The sequence below is a fragment of the Choloepus didactylus genome, chromosome 17 (assembly GCF_015220235.1).
Source record: "Choloepus didactylus isolate mChoDid1 chromosome 17, mChoDid1.pri, whole genome shotgun sequence".
Classification (NCBI taxonomy): Eukaryota; Metazoa; Chordata; class Mammalia; order Pilosa; family Megalonychidae; genus Choloepus; species Choloepus didactylus.
Window position 1 is genome coordinate 45787415 of NC_051323.1, and position 15577 is coordinate 45802991.

The following is a 15577-nucleotide window of genomic DNA, read 5'->3' on the forward strand; positions in this document are numbered from 1 at the left end:
TCAAGGTCATCAAAACTAGGAAAGCCTGAGAAACGGTCACAGTCAAGAGGAGCCTAAGGAGGTGTGATGACTAAACGTACTGTGGTGTCCTGGATGGGATCTGGGACAAAAAAAGGACATTAGGTAAAAACCATGGGAATCTGAAGAAAGTATGGATTTAGTTAACAATAATGTATCAATACTGGTTCATTAATTATACCAAATGAACCATACTAATGTCAGATGTTCATAATAGGGAAAACTGGGTGTGGGTATATGGGGACTCTGTACTATCTTTATGATTTTTCTGTGTATCTAAAACTGAAATAGGTTTATTCAAGAACAGTGGTGCATCTTAAACTCAAAGGTATCTTACATTTGTTGAACTATGGATTATCCTCACTTTATAGATGAGGAAATCAAGACAAGAAACGTAAAGTAACCTGTTCAAGGTCACAGTGTAGGATGGCTAATGCACTGGAATGCTTTCTCTTGTCTTCACAAGGATGTTTCTGGGTATTGGTCAGTGGAAAATGTCCTTCAGTGGTGTACTGGTAATTGTTTAACAATGGAATTCTAGGGGGGAGAAAAACCCTGATTTCTATAGTATAAGTACTCCTGCCACGGCTGATTTCACACTACCAATAAAATGACACTCAGCATGGAGTTGAGAAGAGATGTGCACAGTCAGTTTTCCTGTTGGTGTGCTGTAGCTGGGTCATACCAGCACACAAGAGCTGACAAATTTTCAGTAATTTTGCAAACTGGAGGGAGTATTTATACCATGGAAATCAGCAAACACTATAAATGAGGTTGTGTGTGTGTGTGTGTTTTGGAAGCCCCAAGTCACGGTTCTGCCTTTGCCAGTGACCTTGGACAAGTCACACAACTTCTCTGGATTGCAGTTTATTCATCTACAAAAGATGGATTTGGAGTAGCTAATCTCCCAATTTTTCCAGTTCTGAAATTCTATTAAATAGTGAACCCATCTTTCATCTTTGTTTTCACATATAATACAACCAAAGATTGCGTTATTGGGCACTGGCATTACTTCTGAGAGTACTTTGGTAGCCCCTCAGGTTGGGGCCCCTGGCCTCCCTCAAGCTTCACAGCTCACCATGCCTCTTTCTGTACTTTGAGTTCCAATATTCCACAGATCCACTAGCTTTTCCCCCAGGCCTTCACACATCCTGTTCCTGCCACTTGGCACACTCTTCCATGTCAGCTCTGGCCAACTCTTACTTTTCTTACTTATCCATTAGGCCTCTCTGAGACAGGTCACTTCCCCCAGAAAGACTTCCTTGACTTTCCCCAGTCTAGCTTAGGTGCCCCAGCTACACTTTCCCTAGCATCATCCTTATCAGTTTTTATTCCTATTGCTTGTATTATTGTCTGTGATCCCCACCCAAACTTAAGTGCTAGGAGGACAGGGACTGAGTCACTTTTCCTTACCAAGGTATCTCCAAGGCCTACACCTGGCTCTCCAAAGGGGCTTAATAATTGTTGCCTGAATAATGAACACCTGTTTAAACAACAGAGACTTTCTTGGTTTCTCCTCAAGACAAAGGTACAAATCCAAACAAAAAACCTCTTTGGATGAATGCTTTTTCACAAGCAGATTTCCAATGAGAGAGGGAATTTCATCAGAGAGACACCCCTCCACCCCCTCCCCACCATCTTCTGAGAGGGTCTTGAATTCAGTATAGATGTGGGATCCTCAATCTCAACAGGAACATGGCTTTCTAAGCAAGCAGCTGTGGTGTCTGCAGCCCTGCTCCTCAGCCAGGAATTCTCATCCACGTGGTCTGTGACAGCCCCTCTGGGGAGCCAACTCAACACAGGGATAAGCACTTAATTTGGCACCATCAGAGCCTCGAAGAACTATTCATTTTGATTAAGAGGGAGGACTATGGATAAATTGGAGCAAGGGAGGACCCCAGATGGCGATTTGTTACACAGAGAGCAGTGTCGGACCACCTGCCAATGAAGTCTCATGTTCCAAAGGAACCGCGGGATAGGATGTCCAAACCCTCTGTTAGCACCTGGGCACTCTTGCTACATGGGTTCATTCATCCTCCAAAGCCATGGGAATTTTGAGATGACATTTTCAGATCCTGTTCAAGGCATTCCCAGACCAACCAATCTTAGGGCTCACAGAGCGACATCATCCAATCAAACCATTGTATTTTGTGGACAGGGCAACTGAGGCCCAGAGGGGAGAAGTAATTTGACTAAGGTCACCCAGGTAAGGTAGAGTCCCCGATTCTTTCCACTACAGCAATTCTCCAACCAGACACTGTGAAGAATAAAAAGTAGTGTGGAACGGGACAGTGCACACACAAAGGAGACCCAGAGAAACGCTGGTCCAGCAGGAAGTCCAATAGAAAACCTATCTGTGCTCCCCTCCTCCCACCCACTCCCCAGAGATGTTTTCTTGATAAATTTGGATACGTCAACCAAGAATTATAGGCCGATGGGTAAAATCAATCGTTAAGTATAACCTGTGGAAGAAATATTTACAATACAGTATGAGAAATGCTGCAAAAAATGTAGCAGATGTAACATTAGCAGGAGGAAGGAATGATTAACTTTGCTGGAAAGAGTCAGGAGAAGTGACTGAAAGCTGAATGTGAAATATTTAACAAAACAACAACAAAAAACAAAACAACAAAAACAGGTACAGTGTTCCTTGAAAAAGCTCCAGCCTGGGCAAAGGTCTGGAGGTGTGGGAGCAGGTTGTGTGGGGACTGCTTCTGCTCCAGGTAATAAACCCATTTTGTGTATGGGGTGTCTGAGGTCCATCAGTGAGTACACCTGTTGGGCCCAAGAAAACATTCAAGGAGGAGCTGATGGGAGAAGCACTTGGGAAGTTAGGAAGGGGTTACATTGTGGGATACAAAGAGATCTGCTTGCAAATCTCGAGATGTAGCTATGAAGCTAGGGAAGGTCGACTTGTGGATGGCTTCAAAAAAGAGGCAGAAGAGTTGGGGCATTATCCTGGGATAACATGGAGTTGTTATAGGCCTCTGAGTTAGAAAGTGCCAAAACTTCTTGTTTTATGAGAATCCACCAGTTCCTGGCAGAAGAGACGCAGAAGCAGGGAGAGAGAAGGCGGCAACAGCCACCAGTATTAATATTTCAGTCTGTTGCCAAAGAAGAGAAGCAAAGCCGATCAAGTGTGGCCCTCCTGCCTCCAAGTCCTGTGGTACCCCCACCCCCCAAGCCTGAGTCATCACAGAACAAAGCCGGCTGCGTAGGGCCTTATGGGGAGGGCTGCCAGAGGCCACAGGGAGCCAACCGCCGGCGTTCACACAGGACTCTGTTTACCACATGGCAAAGCCACCTACTGTTTGCTAAAACAATTCCCATTTTTAGTAGTTCAATAATTAGCCAGAGGCACTGAAGAAACAATCCAATGATTAAACCTGGGCGAATTCGGTCTCTGCTGTTGAACACACCACAGAAATGTGTGTCCTAAGACTCCTACTTTCTACAGAACATTGCATGGTCATAAGATAAAAGCGACACTAGCACACAGATATTAAATTCCCCTTCGTGTGGCAGCTCCGACTCCTCAAAGCAGCCTTTGTCTGGAAGGCTATAAACTGAAAGGTGTTTTCATCAGTTTGCCAACTGTCAGGGTCCATTCTTGGCGAAGTTCTTGAGGTGGACACAGTGAATCCTACTGGCTGCCCCGATCCATTCATGAAATAGAATAGTGACAACAATAATAGCTGCTAACATTTAGTATGCGCTTACTGGGTACCAGACCCATGTCTAACTGCTTTCCATCTGTTAACTCAATTGATTCCACATCTCCGTGAGGTAGGCAATATTATTAGCCCCATTTCACAGGTGAGGAAACTGAGGATGAAAGACTTTAGATTCCTTGCCCAAGATCATACATTTAATGGGCAGTGGAGGCCAAGTTTGAGCCTGGGAGTCCCAGAGCTGTGTCTGTAATACTGGTTTCTCAGTTCTATGCTAGGCACCATGAGAGGTACAAAAGTAGGAGATGACAGAGTCCCTAATAATTTTTCTTTGAAACACACACTTGCAGCTGAAACACAAACAAATTTGATCAGGAATTTCCCTCTGGTTCCAAACCTCCTGTTTGCTCTGAAGTTCCAATGTCAATGAGAGTCAAAATTCTACTTCTGATCTGGTGAGCAGTAACGTGGCTTCCTCAGAGGAATGTAAACTTGGCTTCATCCCAACCAGCTTGGTGGCTCGTTGCTCTCTCCTTCTCCCCTCCCCTTCATCATGTCTCAATGATTTCACCCCCCACTGTGATCAGCACTTATAAGTTTGGGGTGAAGATGGTCTCACCCTCAAGTAAATCTGGACTCTGAAAATGTGATTACTTCTGAAAAATCCAGGCTAGTCTAAATATTAGCATTCCTTTATTAGGGAACAATGCCTTTAATTATACATCATTGTAGAGGGACAGAATGACTCATTAAACTACAGTGCACATTTCTAAAGTCAGAATCTTGGCTGAGGCAGGCCATACAGGGACAGGCAGAGGTGGGGTGGGGAGGTTGTGAAGAGGGTCAGGAGCAAAGGGAGCCCAACAGGGAGGTTGAGAAACCAAAGTCAGATTTAGCATCTTTCCAATGTGAGCATGTCTGTCAGCTCTTCCAGCCATTGGATGGAACATGTGCATTTATCAGCACTTGCTTCTCCTGTCTCAGGGTCCCAAAGTGCCCCCAGGAACAGAATATATCACCAAAGAGAGGATTCTCCTTTGTCTGGAATATTGCCTAGTTCTGAGTTCAGGGCTCTGTCCTGAGATGGACCTTTAACCCGCCAAATACTGCACTCGATGCTTCTGCAAATGTTTTCTTTTACTTTTCAGAATGGTCCATGCAAGTCTTTTGCTCAGGAAAATGCAACTAAGATGAGGCAGACCCAGGATTCAACCCCAGTCCTTTGGCTCCAAACTTTGTCTCTAAGGCACAACTTTGCTTCCCATGCAAAGCTGCAACTGGCAGCAATAGGGACAGTGGAATCTGGCAGGATCACCTTCTTTGGAAAGATCAAAAATCCCGTGGATAATAACCATATCTACCTCATGGGGTTGCTGTGAGGACTGAAGTGCTCAGAATAGTGTCTGGCAGATAAGTGTGTGTGTGTGTGTGAGTCTGTGTGTGTGTGTTTTACTATTATTGTTGTCATTGCTGCTGCTGTTGTCTTCTGGATAAAAAGGGTGGATCAAATACCCACAACTATTTTCTCCTTCCCAAAATTACACACAAGGCCTAAACACTCAAAGATTGGGAGAACAAGAGAAGAAACAATAACAACAAAATGTTGGAAGCTGGAAAGCAAATGGATGCATGATAACTGATGGAACAGACTCAAGAAAGCTGAATCCTGAACCAACAATGGGCAAAGACAAAGATAATCAAATTTATGCTGCAGAATCTCCCCACCACTATCCCCCCACCCGGCCCAAAGCTCTGGAAGTAGCAGTAAAAGTTATCTCTAAAAACGAGGGAGTTGTAGACATAGATACAATAAAGAGATGTGGTTGAAAAGTAGCCAGAAACCCAGAACCTCTTCTTCACTCTGCACAGGTCCTGGCTGCCCCTATAGGTTTATTCTCCAGACAGGGGGCACCAGGGCACAGTACTGAAAACAGAAGAATTAAATGAACCTACACACTCCAGAAACTGGGCCTCCAACCCTCTGCCCTCCCTTGACTCCTGTGGTGCTGGAGGCCAGTCCCTCTCCCTCCAGGCAGGACTCTGGAAGTCTTCTCAGGGTAATCTGAGCACTCCACGGAAAAAGGTATGAAGATACTGACAGTCAGTGGCTCCCCAGCTAAGTGGTCCACCAGATTAGCCTGCCATGAACTCCCACTTGACCAGTCCAATATGTGAATGAAAGTTCCAGAAAGAATCAAAATTGATTCAGATTTCATAAAAGCAACACCGAAAGCTAGAAGACAATGGAATGACGCCTTCAAATTTGGGTGAAAATGGGTTTTAAGCTAGAATTATATACCCGCCAACCTATCAATCAAGTCTGAAAGTAACATAAAGAGGATTTTAGATATGAAAGAGAGGTCTCAAAAATTTACTCTCCACACCCTTTCTGAGAATACTGGAGGATGCTTCACCAAATACAGTATTCTAAGAGGAAGACATGGGATACAAGAAACAGGTGGCCTAGCCCAGGAGGAAGCCCAGCCAGATTAGTTTACCATGAACTCCCAGCTGACCAGTCCACTCTCTATGTGGTTGAATCTTTAGGAAAAGAGTGAAGGGGAATTCAAGATGACAGCTCAGCAGAATCACAGAGGGAAACTATTTAGACTGATATGGTTTAGAAGGTTCTGGAAGAAATTTATCCACCAATATAAAATTGATAGACTGCCTAATACATCTAAACATCCTGAGAGGAGACGTGAACAATTTGTAGAGAGCTTGTGGTTGAATTACTAATAAGTACGTAGAAAACAAAGAGATAATTATTAACTCCAGGGAAAAGAAACAAACAAAAATATATGGAAAAGACAGAGTAACTATAGTTTACCACATGGCTAATATATATTAGTTCATAATATTTCCTCAGTCATAATAATATAAACAATATATATTCATTTAACTACAATTATAATAAATTATTCTGAGAAAATGAGAGGATGGGAGGTTGAGAAGGGTGTACAAGAAGAGAACTAAATCATCTTCTATGGTAAAATTCAATCAAATAATGCCTAAAATAAATTGGGGGGTGCGGAATGCAGATAAATTTTTTTTTTATTTCTTTAAACACCTTGTAGAATTCTATGATTCTTTGTATCTATATCTTTGATTAAAATAACACCTAAGATTTATACTTCCTCACATTGTGTAAAATTGGGTGAGTTACCACCCAGTTTTGGTTTCTAAGTTCCAACTCTTATAAAACGAAGGAGCTGGATGAGACAGTTTCTGAGGCCCTTCTTGGTCTAACATTTCACTCATGATTCCTGCCATGGTAGCGAATATCTTCTCATTAGAGACACAACCCTTAGAACCTTAGGAGCTTTTTAATTAAAATATTGTCTCGTAGGATGGGAGAGGGAATGCTGACGGCTGAGAACAATGTTCTATGGGGGAAAAAGATCTCCTAACAAGTAAATGACCTTCTAAGGGGCAGACTCCTTCCAGGAAAAAGGAAAGCCTCATTGCACCTCATCCTACTCCCCTGCTTTGTATTAGCATTAAATAAATATAAAATGTATTGAAAGGAGATGAGACCTAAATATTAACCTTTCCAATTATTAACACAGGCTTTAACCAAAGAGAACTTCGTAAGTCAGGAAACCCCTAACTTTTCCAATGGTAAAAGATGATTCCAGGGATTGGAACAGGATATCATTCTCCAAACGAGGCACACACACTTTCCCACTTTGAGAAGTAGGAAGGCAAGGCTAATTTCCTGTCATGATTCTGCCTGTGTTTTCTGGGGAGACACAGCTTAGAGAACACAGCTAGAGACTCAGTATGTGCCCAGCGCCTTCTGGGGAAACCCCTCCTAAGCCCCTCCTTCTGGGCTTTGTTCTCCAGCCCTGGAGAGGAGAAAACATTTTAAGATTCAGGTTTACAAGGTGCTCTGAGGTTCTGACTAAATCTTGGTTCCCCTGCTCTTAATTCTTAAATGACTTTTTATAAAAGTCTGATTCCAGAACCATTCCCGACTACCAATGACAAGGCAGGCATTATCTGAATTCTACAAATGGAAACCAGTCACAAACAGGTTCAGTAACTTGCTCAAGATTTCTGGAAGGTTCTCTAGAAACTGTTAAACTGTTTTACCCTTGGGTAGCTTTGAGGTTGGTGAAGGGGAAACTGACTTTATACCTTTCTTTATTGCCTAAATTTAGATTTTTTACTAAGACTGCTACTTTATAATTAAAAAAAAAATGAGTTCAATTTTATAAGGAGGAAGGGAGGAAGGAAAGAAAGAAAGAAGGAATTTTAATGTGTTACAAGAATTGCTTTTTGGAGCCTGGGCTGGATAAAATATTTCTAATGTCCTTTCAATGCATCTTAATAAAAATCAATTCAAGCTTTAATAATATTAGTTAATATTTATCAACAGGCAGAAGAGACCTATTAACTCACGTAATCCCTACAACCTCGTGAGATGGATACAACTATTATCCTCACTTTACAGATGAGGACACTGGGCATAGAGCATTAACACACATGGCTACGGGTCCCAAGGCTGAGTCCTCACCACTCTGCAGCCAACAGTGCCCTTGGCCTGAACGAGGTCATTCTGGATCGTAAAAGAATAAGATGAAACATTCCTGTCTGCCGAGCCATAGATTGTCTTCCAGGGCCCCCAGCCCCCTTGGAGGTAGATCACAAAATCTCTTTTATGCCTCTCAGACAGATGCACACTCTCTGAAGGTAACATGTACAAGCACCGAACATGATACACAGAAGTTTCCTGAACAAGCTTTGGACAGAAGGCCCACCCCTTCAAAGACTCCACACTTCTCATAGTTTGTGAGAGGTGCAAGGGTTTGGGGAAGAGAGATTTTTACAAGAAATTTTTAGAATGTGTGGAAGTACAGGAGGGCCAGGTGGGGCCTGTGCTGCCCGGATGGGGAGGCTGACCCAGGGCGGGACCGGAAGTAAGGGGTCGTGCCTCTCAGCTTGTGCTCTCTTTCAAGGGTGAGCCACCAGCCAGAAGAAATGACTTTTTTTCCGTAGTTCTTGAACGTTGTCCAATTAGCCACTAATTAGTTTATGTATAAATTCCAGTGGATAAGGCTGGAAAATTCAATCTCAGCCATGAAGTTGATCCTCCAAACCTGGTTTCGCCAGTCTCCCAGACAGACCCCTGGTGGTAACATGCATTGTGCATGAGAACAGCTAGAAGCCAACAGGCAAGGCCACACACTCACGGCCTCTCTGGCCAACTTCAGACCAACTACCCCATACAGCACTTTTGTTGGCAGCTTCAAACAAAGTCAACATTGTAAAAAGAGATTTTTTTCCAAGGACCAATTATGTGGTCCATAAAATGAGAAGTAAAACGGAATGGGGTGCCTTTTAGGGTTGGGGTAAAAATTGTGTGTTGTGTGTTAGGAATGATTTGAATCCAGACTTTCAGTAAGTACAGGAGCAACAGTCTAGAGCATTGTAAACCAGAAGAACAAATATTTATTGAGCACCTTCTATAAACAAGGTACTGTCCTAGGCCATAGAGAATAAAAGGTAAATACTCTTACATGGAGTTCTCAATCACAGAATACGTATCATAAGTAAAAATACAAGGTTGGCAAAGGGAACCTGCTAAATGCATGGTATGGATAAATGATGTGTCCCTCAGGGGAGGGACAATTACCACTTTGGCTGGGGGTCGGGGAAGATGTCAAAGAGGAGGTACGCTTGCATAGTTGGGAAGGCAGAATGGAATTTCTCTGGAATTGTGGTCCCCAAATCACCTGGGGAGCTTTTATTAAAAAATACAGACTGCTGAACCTATATGAGAATTACTGAATCAAAAGCTCCAGGAATATTACCCTGGAATCTGTATTCCTTTTTTTTTTTTTTAAAGGCAAATTTAAAACATACACAAAAGTAGACAGAATAGTGAAACCCCATGTATCCACCCAAGCTTCAACAATCAACTCATGGCCAATCTTTCTTCATCTCTACTCTTATCTACTTCCCCTCCTCCCATACTATGAAATCTGGTTTTTTGTTTTGTTTTGTTTTGTTTTGTTTATTGGTTTAGTTTTGTTTTATATCAGGGACTCCGAGGAAGTTAGACCATAGACATGAATGGGAAAACACTAATCAAGTCGCAGACTGGAAGCAAGGGAATTCCTGCAAAGGGCAGGGCCGGAGGCACAGAGAAATGAAAGGGAATAGTATTTGGAGGAGAATGGCAAGTGTTCTGGAGCACCTGCCGGTGGGGTACCGGGCTGGAGGTAAAGGTGATGATAACAGTCAAAAGATCATCGGGGATGCCAGGTAGCATGTATAGTGTCTTTAGCATGTATGGTATGGTATCTCTGTGAGTAAGACAAAAAAGGCATCTCTTCTGGATAAGCAAACTTTTAAAGAGCACCCCTTTCACGGGGCTAAAGCCACCCACACAGGGTCTGAACTTGGCAAGCACAGTGTGGGTTGGGTGTCGCCCTACTCACTGCCTCTTCATTTCACTTCTGTGCAGTGGGCAATTGGAGACCTGTGCCCAGCTGCCTGGGCCAGAGCATGAAGGAGCGTGAAGGCCACAAAAGTGATTAGAACTTCATCTTATAAGGGCTGAAGGATGCTAAAAAGGGGGATATGTGACAATCATACTCAGAATATTTGGGGGCCACACTTAATGTGAGATAGGAGAAAAGTCCAGCAGGTGTTGAAAGTCTTGTTTGGCATTCTAGAAATAACTGGGGGCTGCACATAGGGATATGGAAGTCATTGCCATCTAGGAGTCATATGAAGCCTTGGGAAGGCTGAAATTGCCCAGAGAGAGCATTTAGCGTAAGAATAAAGAGTGGTGAAAGCTCTGGGGGAAAACCGGCATTTAGAGAATGGGGATGGGAGGAGGAAAAGGAACTAGCCATGGAAACAGAGCTTAAGGAGAAATGGTCAGGGGGCTGAATGGAGAGAGAGGGAGAGAGAGCAGGGCTCACAGAAGTCAAAAGAGTGAAAGCGGTCAAGGATGTGGTAGAGGGACACGTTCATTTAGGGAGCTGAAAGGAGAAGAAAACTAGGACTATAAGGGAAGCCCAAATTTTGGAGAACCTGGAATGACAAGCTAAAGAGGGACTTCAGACTTGAAACAGTGGCATAACAAGTGTCTTGATTTACAGCATAAGCTTATCGAGCAGTCAGACCCAAGTTTGCAACTTACTAAATTACATTCCTTAGTCTGTCAGTTACCAAGTATGTTCTCAAGCAAACTGTTTAAGGTAAGTTCAGAATCCCTGCTAATAAAATGTGGATGATAAAAGCCACTTTCATCAGGATGGTATCTGGATGACATCTCAAAGGACAGTTCTTATCACTGGCACCTAATGCCAGATTGCCTTGTAATGTGGATTATCTTTTCAGGTGTCTGTCTCTTCCTTTTCCTGTAAACTGCTTTGGGGACAGGGATTAGGGTTTTAAACTAATTGAAGTCAGTAGTTATTTGCTATGTGCCAGACAAGAGCATGCAGAGTAAGAAGGAATCGAGATTGAGGGGTGAGGACAAAACTGAAGGAGTGGCCCTGAAGAGAGTTCACAACGTAGTGAAGGACCCACACGGATGTCAAACCCTAACACAAGGGGAGCAGCAATGGGTGCAGTGATGGAAGTGTGGAGAAGGGATGTGGGGGGCCAGGCTTGGTACAGACAAGGAGTGCTGCAGTGAGGCTCCTGGGCTGTTCTGAGGGGGTGTGGATCAGAGTGAGAGCACAACAAACATGGAACTTGGAAGATGAGTCTGAGGAAAGCCAAGAACTTTGGTGGGTTCAAAATAAGTTGTTGTAGGAGACAGAGGTGCCTTGGGTTGTGATGGATACAATCCAAGGTGACACCTAATGAGCCATGCTTTTGTATAATCCCATGATCCCCCCTGCCCCCTTGAGTGCAGTGCAACCTGTGATTTGCCTCTGTCCAACAGACTATGGCAAAGGTGATGTGATAACATTCCCCAGATTGTTACACTATAACACAAAGTTGAAGGGAGTTTGTAGATAGAGTTAAGGTCCTAATCCTTTGGCCTTGAGTTAATCAAAAGGGAGATTATCCTAGATGGGCCTAATCCAATCAGGTGAGTCCTAAAGTTAGGTCTTCCCAAAAGTTAGATACCCAAAGCAGGGAAGAATTTCTCTCCTGCTGATCTTGCAAGCTGCCTAAGTTCTCCAGCTGCAAGGAAATGAATTCTGTCAACAACCACGTGATATTGGAAGAGAATCCTGAGATTTAGAAGAGAATGTAGCCTGGCCAATACCTTAACTGCTGCCTTTGAGACAGGAGCAGAAGACCCAGTTACGCTGTGCCTGGCCTCCTGAAAGCATGGGATAATCACTGGGCGTTGTTTTTAAGCCGCTAAGTGTATGGTAATTTGTTATGCAGTGATAGGAATTGAACACAAGAGCTCACACTGTGGAGGGCCATTAAGTCCAGGGTAAAAAGTATGGGCTTCGTTATGTGGTCCATACTATTTTCGAGATGAGAGAGTCGAGTCAAGCTTTAAGAAGCTAAGAGATGGCAGTGGGAAGGGAAGCCTAGGGTGAGGGGTGGTCATAACCCCCAAAAAGCATTTGCTCAGGGCTTGGTTTCCAGGAGTGGACCAGTAAAGCCTTGTGAATGACTAAATTCTGTGTTAAACCAAAGCTATAGAGAGCCACTCTTTAATCCAATTTAAAACAAAAATAAAAAGAGAAGGAAGCAAAGACCAAGTAAAAAAACTGACAGTCCCTGAGAAAACCTTAAGGAACCTTAGTGTCCTTGTTGCTAATTATAAATATTTACTCCTCCCAGAATTCCTGACCTCACTGAATAGCCTGCGTAAATTGTCGTGCTCCCTTACTGGAAAGTTTGTGTGTGTGTGTGTGTGTGAGTGAGTGTGTTTTCTACGTTTTCTTGGAAGGGGGACAGGCAGGAAAAAGGATGGGATGATCTGCAAAGAGTCACTTCCTGTTGGATATTGCCTAGTTCCCTCCCCACCCCCACCCCCAGGTCATAAACCCTGAGACCCCCAGCAACTCCTCCTTCCCTGATTCTATCTGCTGGAGACAACTAAGCCAAACAAACTCAGGAAGTGGCAAGAGGTTGGGAAGGAGAGGAAGTTCATGGCACAGAAGGAAAAAGTAAAGAGAATGCCCTGATGTTCAAGGAAGAGGGTGGAGAAGGGAGAAAAATGAAGGTCGCCCCAAGGCTGCCCAGCGCCAAACCTTTAAAATGTTGAGCTTGAGCTTTAAATCAAAGCTGGCACAAACAGTGGGTCAGATCTCCTGTGACCATTCAAATATTAACATTCGCAATGATAAACAGCTGCCCCCCCCCCCCCCAAGTTCTCTGTAAGCAAACTGGAACAAACAGCTAATCTAAAGTCAGTTGCTAAGAGACCAGCTGGGCAGGAGCTTAAGGCTGTTCAACTGTCTGGAGAATTCTCTATTTTTTCACTTTCAAAACAGAAAGCAGTGGAGACAAGGCTACCTGTAGATGACTCCGTGCTGGTGGAGGAACATAAGGGCTGATGTGACCTCTGCAGCATAGAACCGTGAGCGAGGCTCGTCGAATTTTCTGGAGCGCTGAATCTGAAACATCAGGTCTCCACCATTTACATATTCCATGACAAAAAAGAGGCGGTCCTGAAAGGAGAGGAGAAAATGCCACTTAGCTAATTTCATTTCAGCTGCCCAGAAGGGCAAGGGTATTGCAAGCTCAGTGTAACAGAACAGGGACCCAAGAGGAAGAAGGACCAAAGGTGATAAACCCTGGTCTCACACAAGCCAAGGCAAGGAGGAATGAAGGGTGTGAGGTGGTACTCTACCATCTCTTTCCCTGTGGTGCTTTTCTTTTTTTAGCAGTTTTATTGAGATACATTCACATACCATACAATCCGTCCATGGTGTAAAATCAGTGGCTATTCATATCATCACAGAGTTGTGCATTCATCACCACAATCAATTTTAGAACATTTTCATTATTCCAAAAAGCCCTGTGTCACTTTTTGAGAATTATGGACATCAGCTTGGCCCAGTGAGAGAAGCCCACAAATGACAGGAGACCTGGGTCTTTGTCTGATTTCAGTTACTAAATTCAGGTGTGATCTTGGCAAGTCTCTTCCCCTTGGGAAGCTCCAGTTACCTCTATATGTGTCATAGGTTTAATAAGTCTCCACCCCCACCCCCAAAAGATGTCCATGTCCTAATCCCTGGACTCTGTGGGATGGGCAGATTATGCTTGATTATCAAGGTAGGCCCTAAATGCAGGTGTCCTTTTAAGAGGGAGGCCGACGAAGATGTCACATACAGAAGAGGAGAAGGCAACTTGGCCACAGAAGCGGAGACTGGGGTGATGCAGCCACAAGCCAAGGAATGTTGGCAGCCACGAAAGAGGCAACTAGGATTCTCTCCTGGACCCAGTCCAACCTCAGCAGGGTGACACCTTCTTATCCATGATAATGTGGGATAAGGATGGACTGAATTTGCATAATTTCTCAACTAATATTTTCGAAGCTCCTGGAGTGGGGATGCTATGCTAGGCAGGAGGTAAAAAATTACAAGCCATCTCTGCCCTCAAAGGGCTCACAATCCAGAGACGGAGTTGAGAAATGGGCAGGATGATAAAAACAAAATAGTAGAATGCATTAAAGATTTTGGATGCTGAAGGATTCCAGAGAAAGGGGAGCTCCCTGAAATGGGGGTGAGGGGAAGGGCACAGAGGATTCCAGATGGAGCCAGGCCCTGAAAGAAAGAGAAGAGAAGAAGGCATGAACAAATGCCAAGATGTGGAAAAAAGTGAGCATGCTTAGGGACCAATAATCTCACCCAATCAGCTGGGGAGGAGGCTTCATCAAGCAGTGAACAGAGCACATAGTAGGTTCTTCACATATAGGTATAGCCTATGTGAAGCTTCTAACAGTGTGCTACTTACATTGTTTTCACGCAAAATTGGCAGAATTATTTCCATTAAGTCTGAATTTTTACTCAGTAAAAATTACTGCAGCATTTTTGATAGCATATCTATTTTATTCTTGACATCTCTTTGATTAAGAATTATAACTAATTCAGGGTGGTTTCTCCCCCATGACCTTATCCAGAATTATTCAAGCTTTACTGGGTTCATAAAGGGCCTAAGGTTCAGTTTCTCTTTCATCTGCCTTCCCTTCCCCTCACAGCCTGCCTTTTTATCTCTCGGGAGTACAATTTTGTACTCAGAAGTGCATGTGCTGCCTTCCCCTCCATTCATTCATTCATTCATGCTTCCATCCTTCACTCAAATCTTCATTTCAAAGATCCAGTGCTCAGGCCAACCTCAGCCCAATTAAGTCAGAATCTGAGGGTGGAAACCAGGCAGCAGTAGTTTCTGAAGCTCCTCAGGTGATTCAAATGTGCAGCCAGGGTTCAGAACCACTGAGTCTTTTTCATTGTTCCTGCCAAGGTGAGTTTTTTTAAATGCAATTTTATTGAGATATAGTCACACATCATATAATCCATACAAAGAATACAGTCATTGGCTCACAGTATAATCATATAGTTGTGTATTCATCGCCACAATTAATTTTAGAACATTTTCATTATTCGAAATAAAAATTTAAAAGAACATCCAAAACATCCCATACCCCTTACACACATTTATTTATTTATAATAAATAAATATTATTTATTTATTTTGTCTTTATTTTATTACTCATCTGCCCATACACTGGATAAAGGGAGTGTCAGTCCCAAGGTTCTCACAATCAAATGGTAACTCCACAAAAGCTATATATTTATAAAATCATCATCAAGAATCAAGGCTACTGGATTACAGTTCAGTAGTTTCCGGTATTTCCTTCTGTCTATTTGAATACACTGAAAACTAAAATGGAGTATCTGTATAATGCATAAGAATAACCTCCAGAATGACCTCTTGACTCGATTTGCGAT

At 43.3% G+C, this 15577-nt stretch overlaps 1 protein-coding gene across 5 annotated transcripts in view; it reads right to left on the reverse strand.

Annotated features, from left to right (window-relative positions):
* PRKCE (protein kinase C epsilon) overlaps positions 1-15577 on the reverse strand; it is a 517101-nt gene that overhangs the window by 75582 nt on the left and 425942 nt on the right. For all 5 annotated transcript variants that reach the window (XM_037807299.1, XM_037807298.1, XM_037807301.1 and 2 more), the window contains one exon: positions 13140-13294. In XM_037807299.1, the coding sequence (XP_037663227.1) occupies positions 13140-13294 (155 nt within the window). The remainder of the gene's footprint in view (positions 1-13139; positions 13295-15577) is intronic.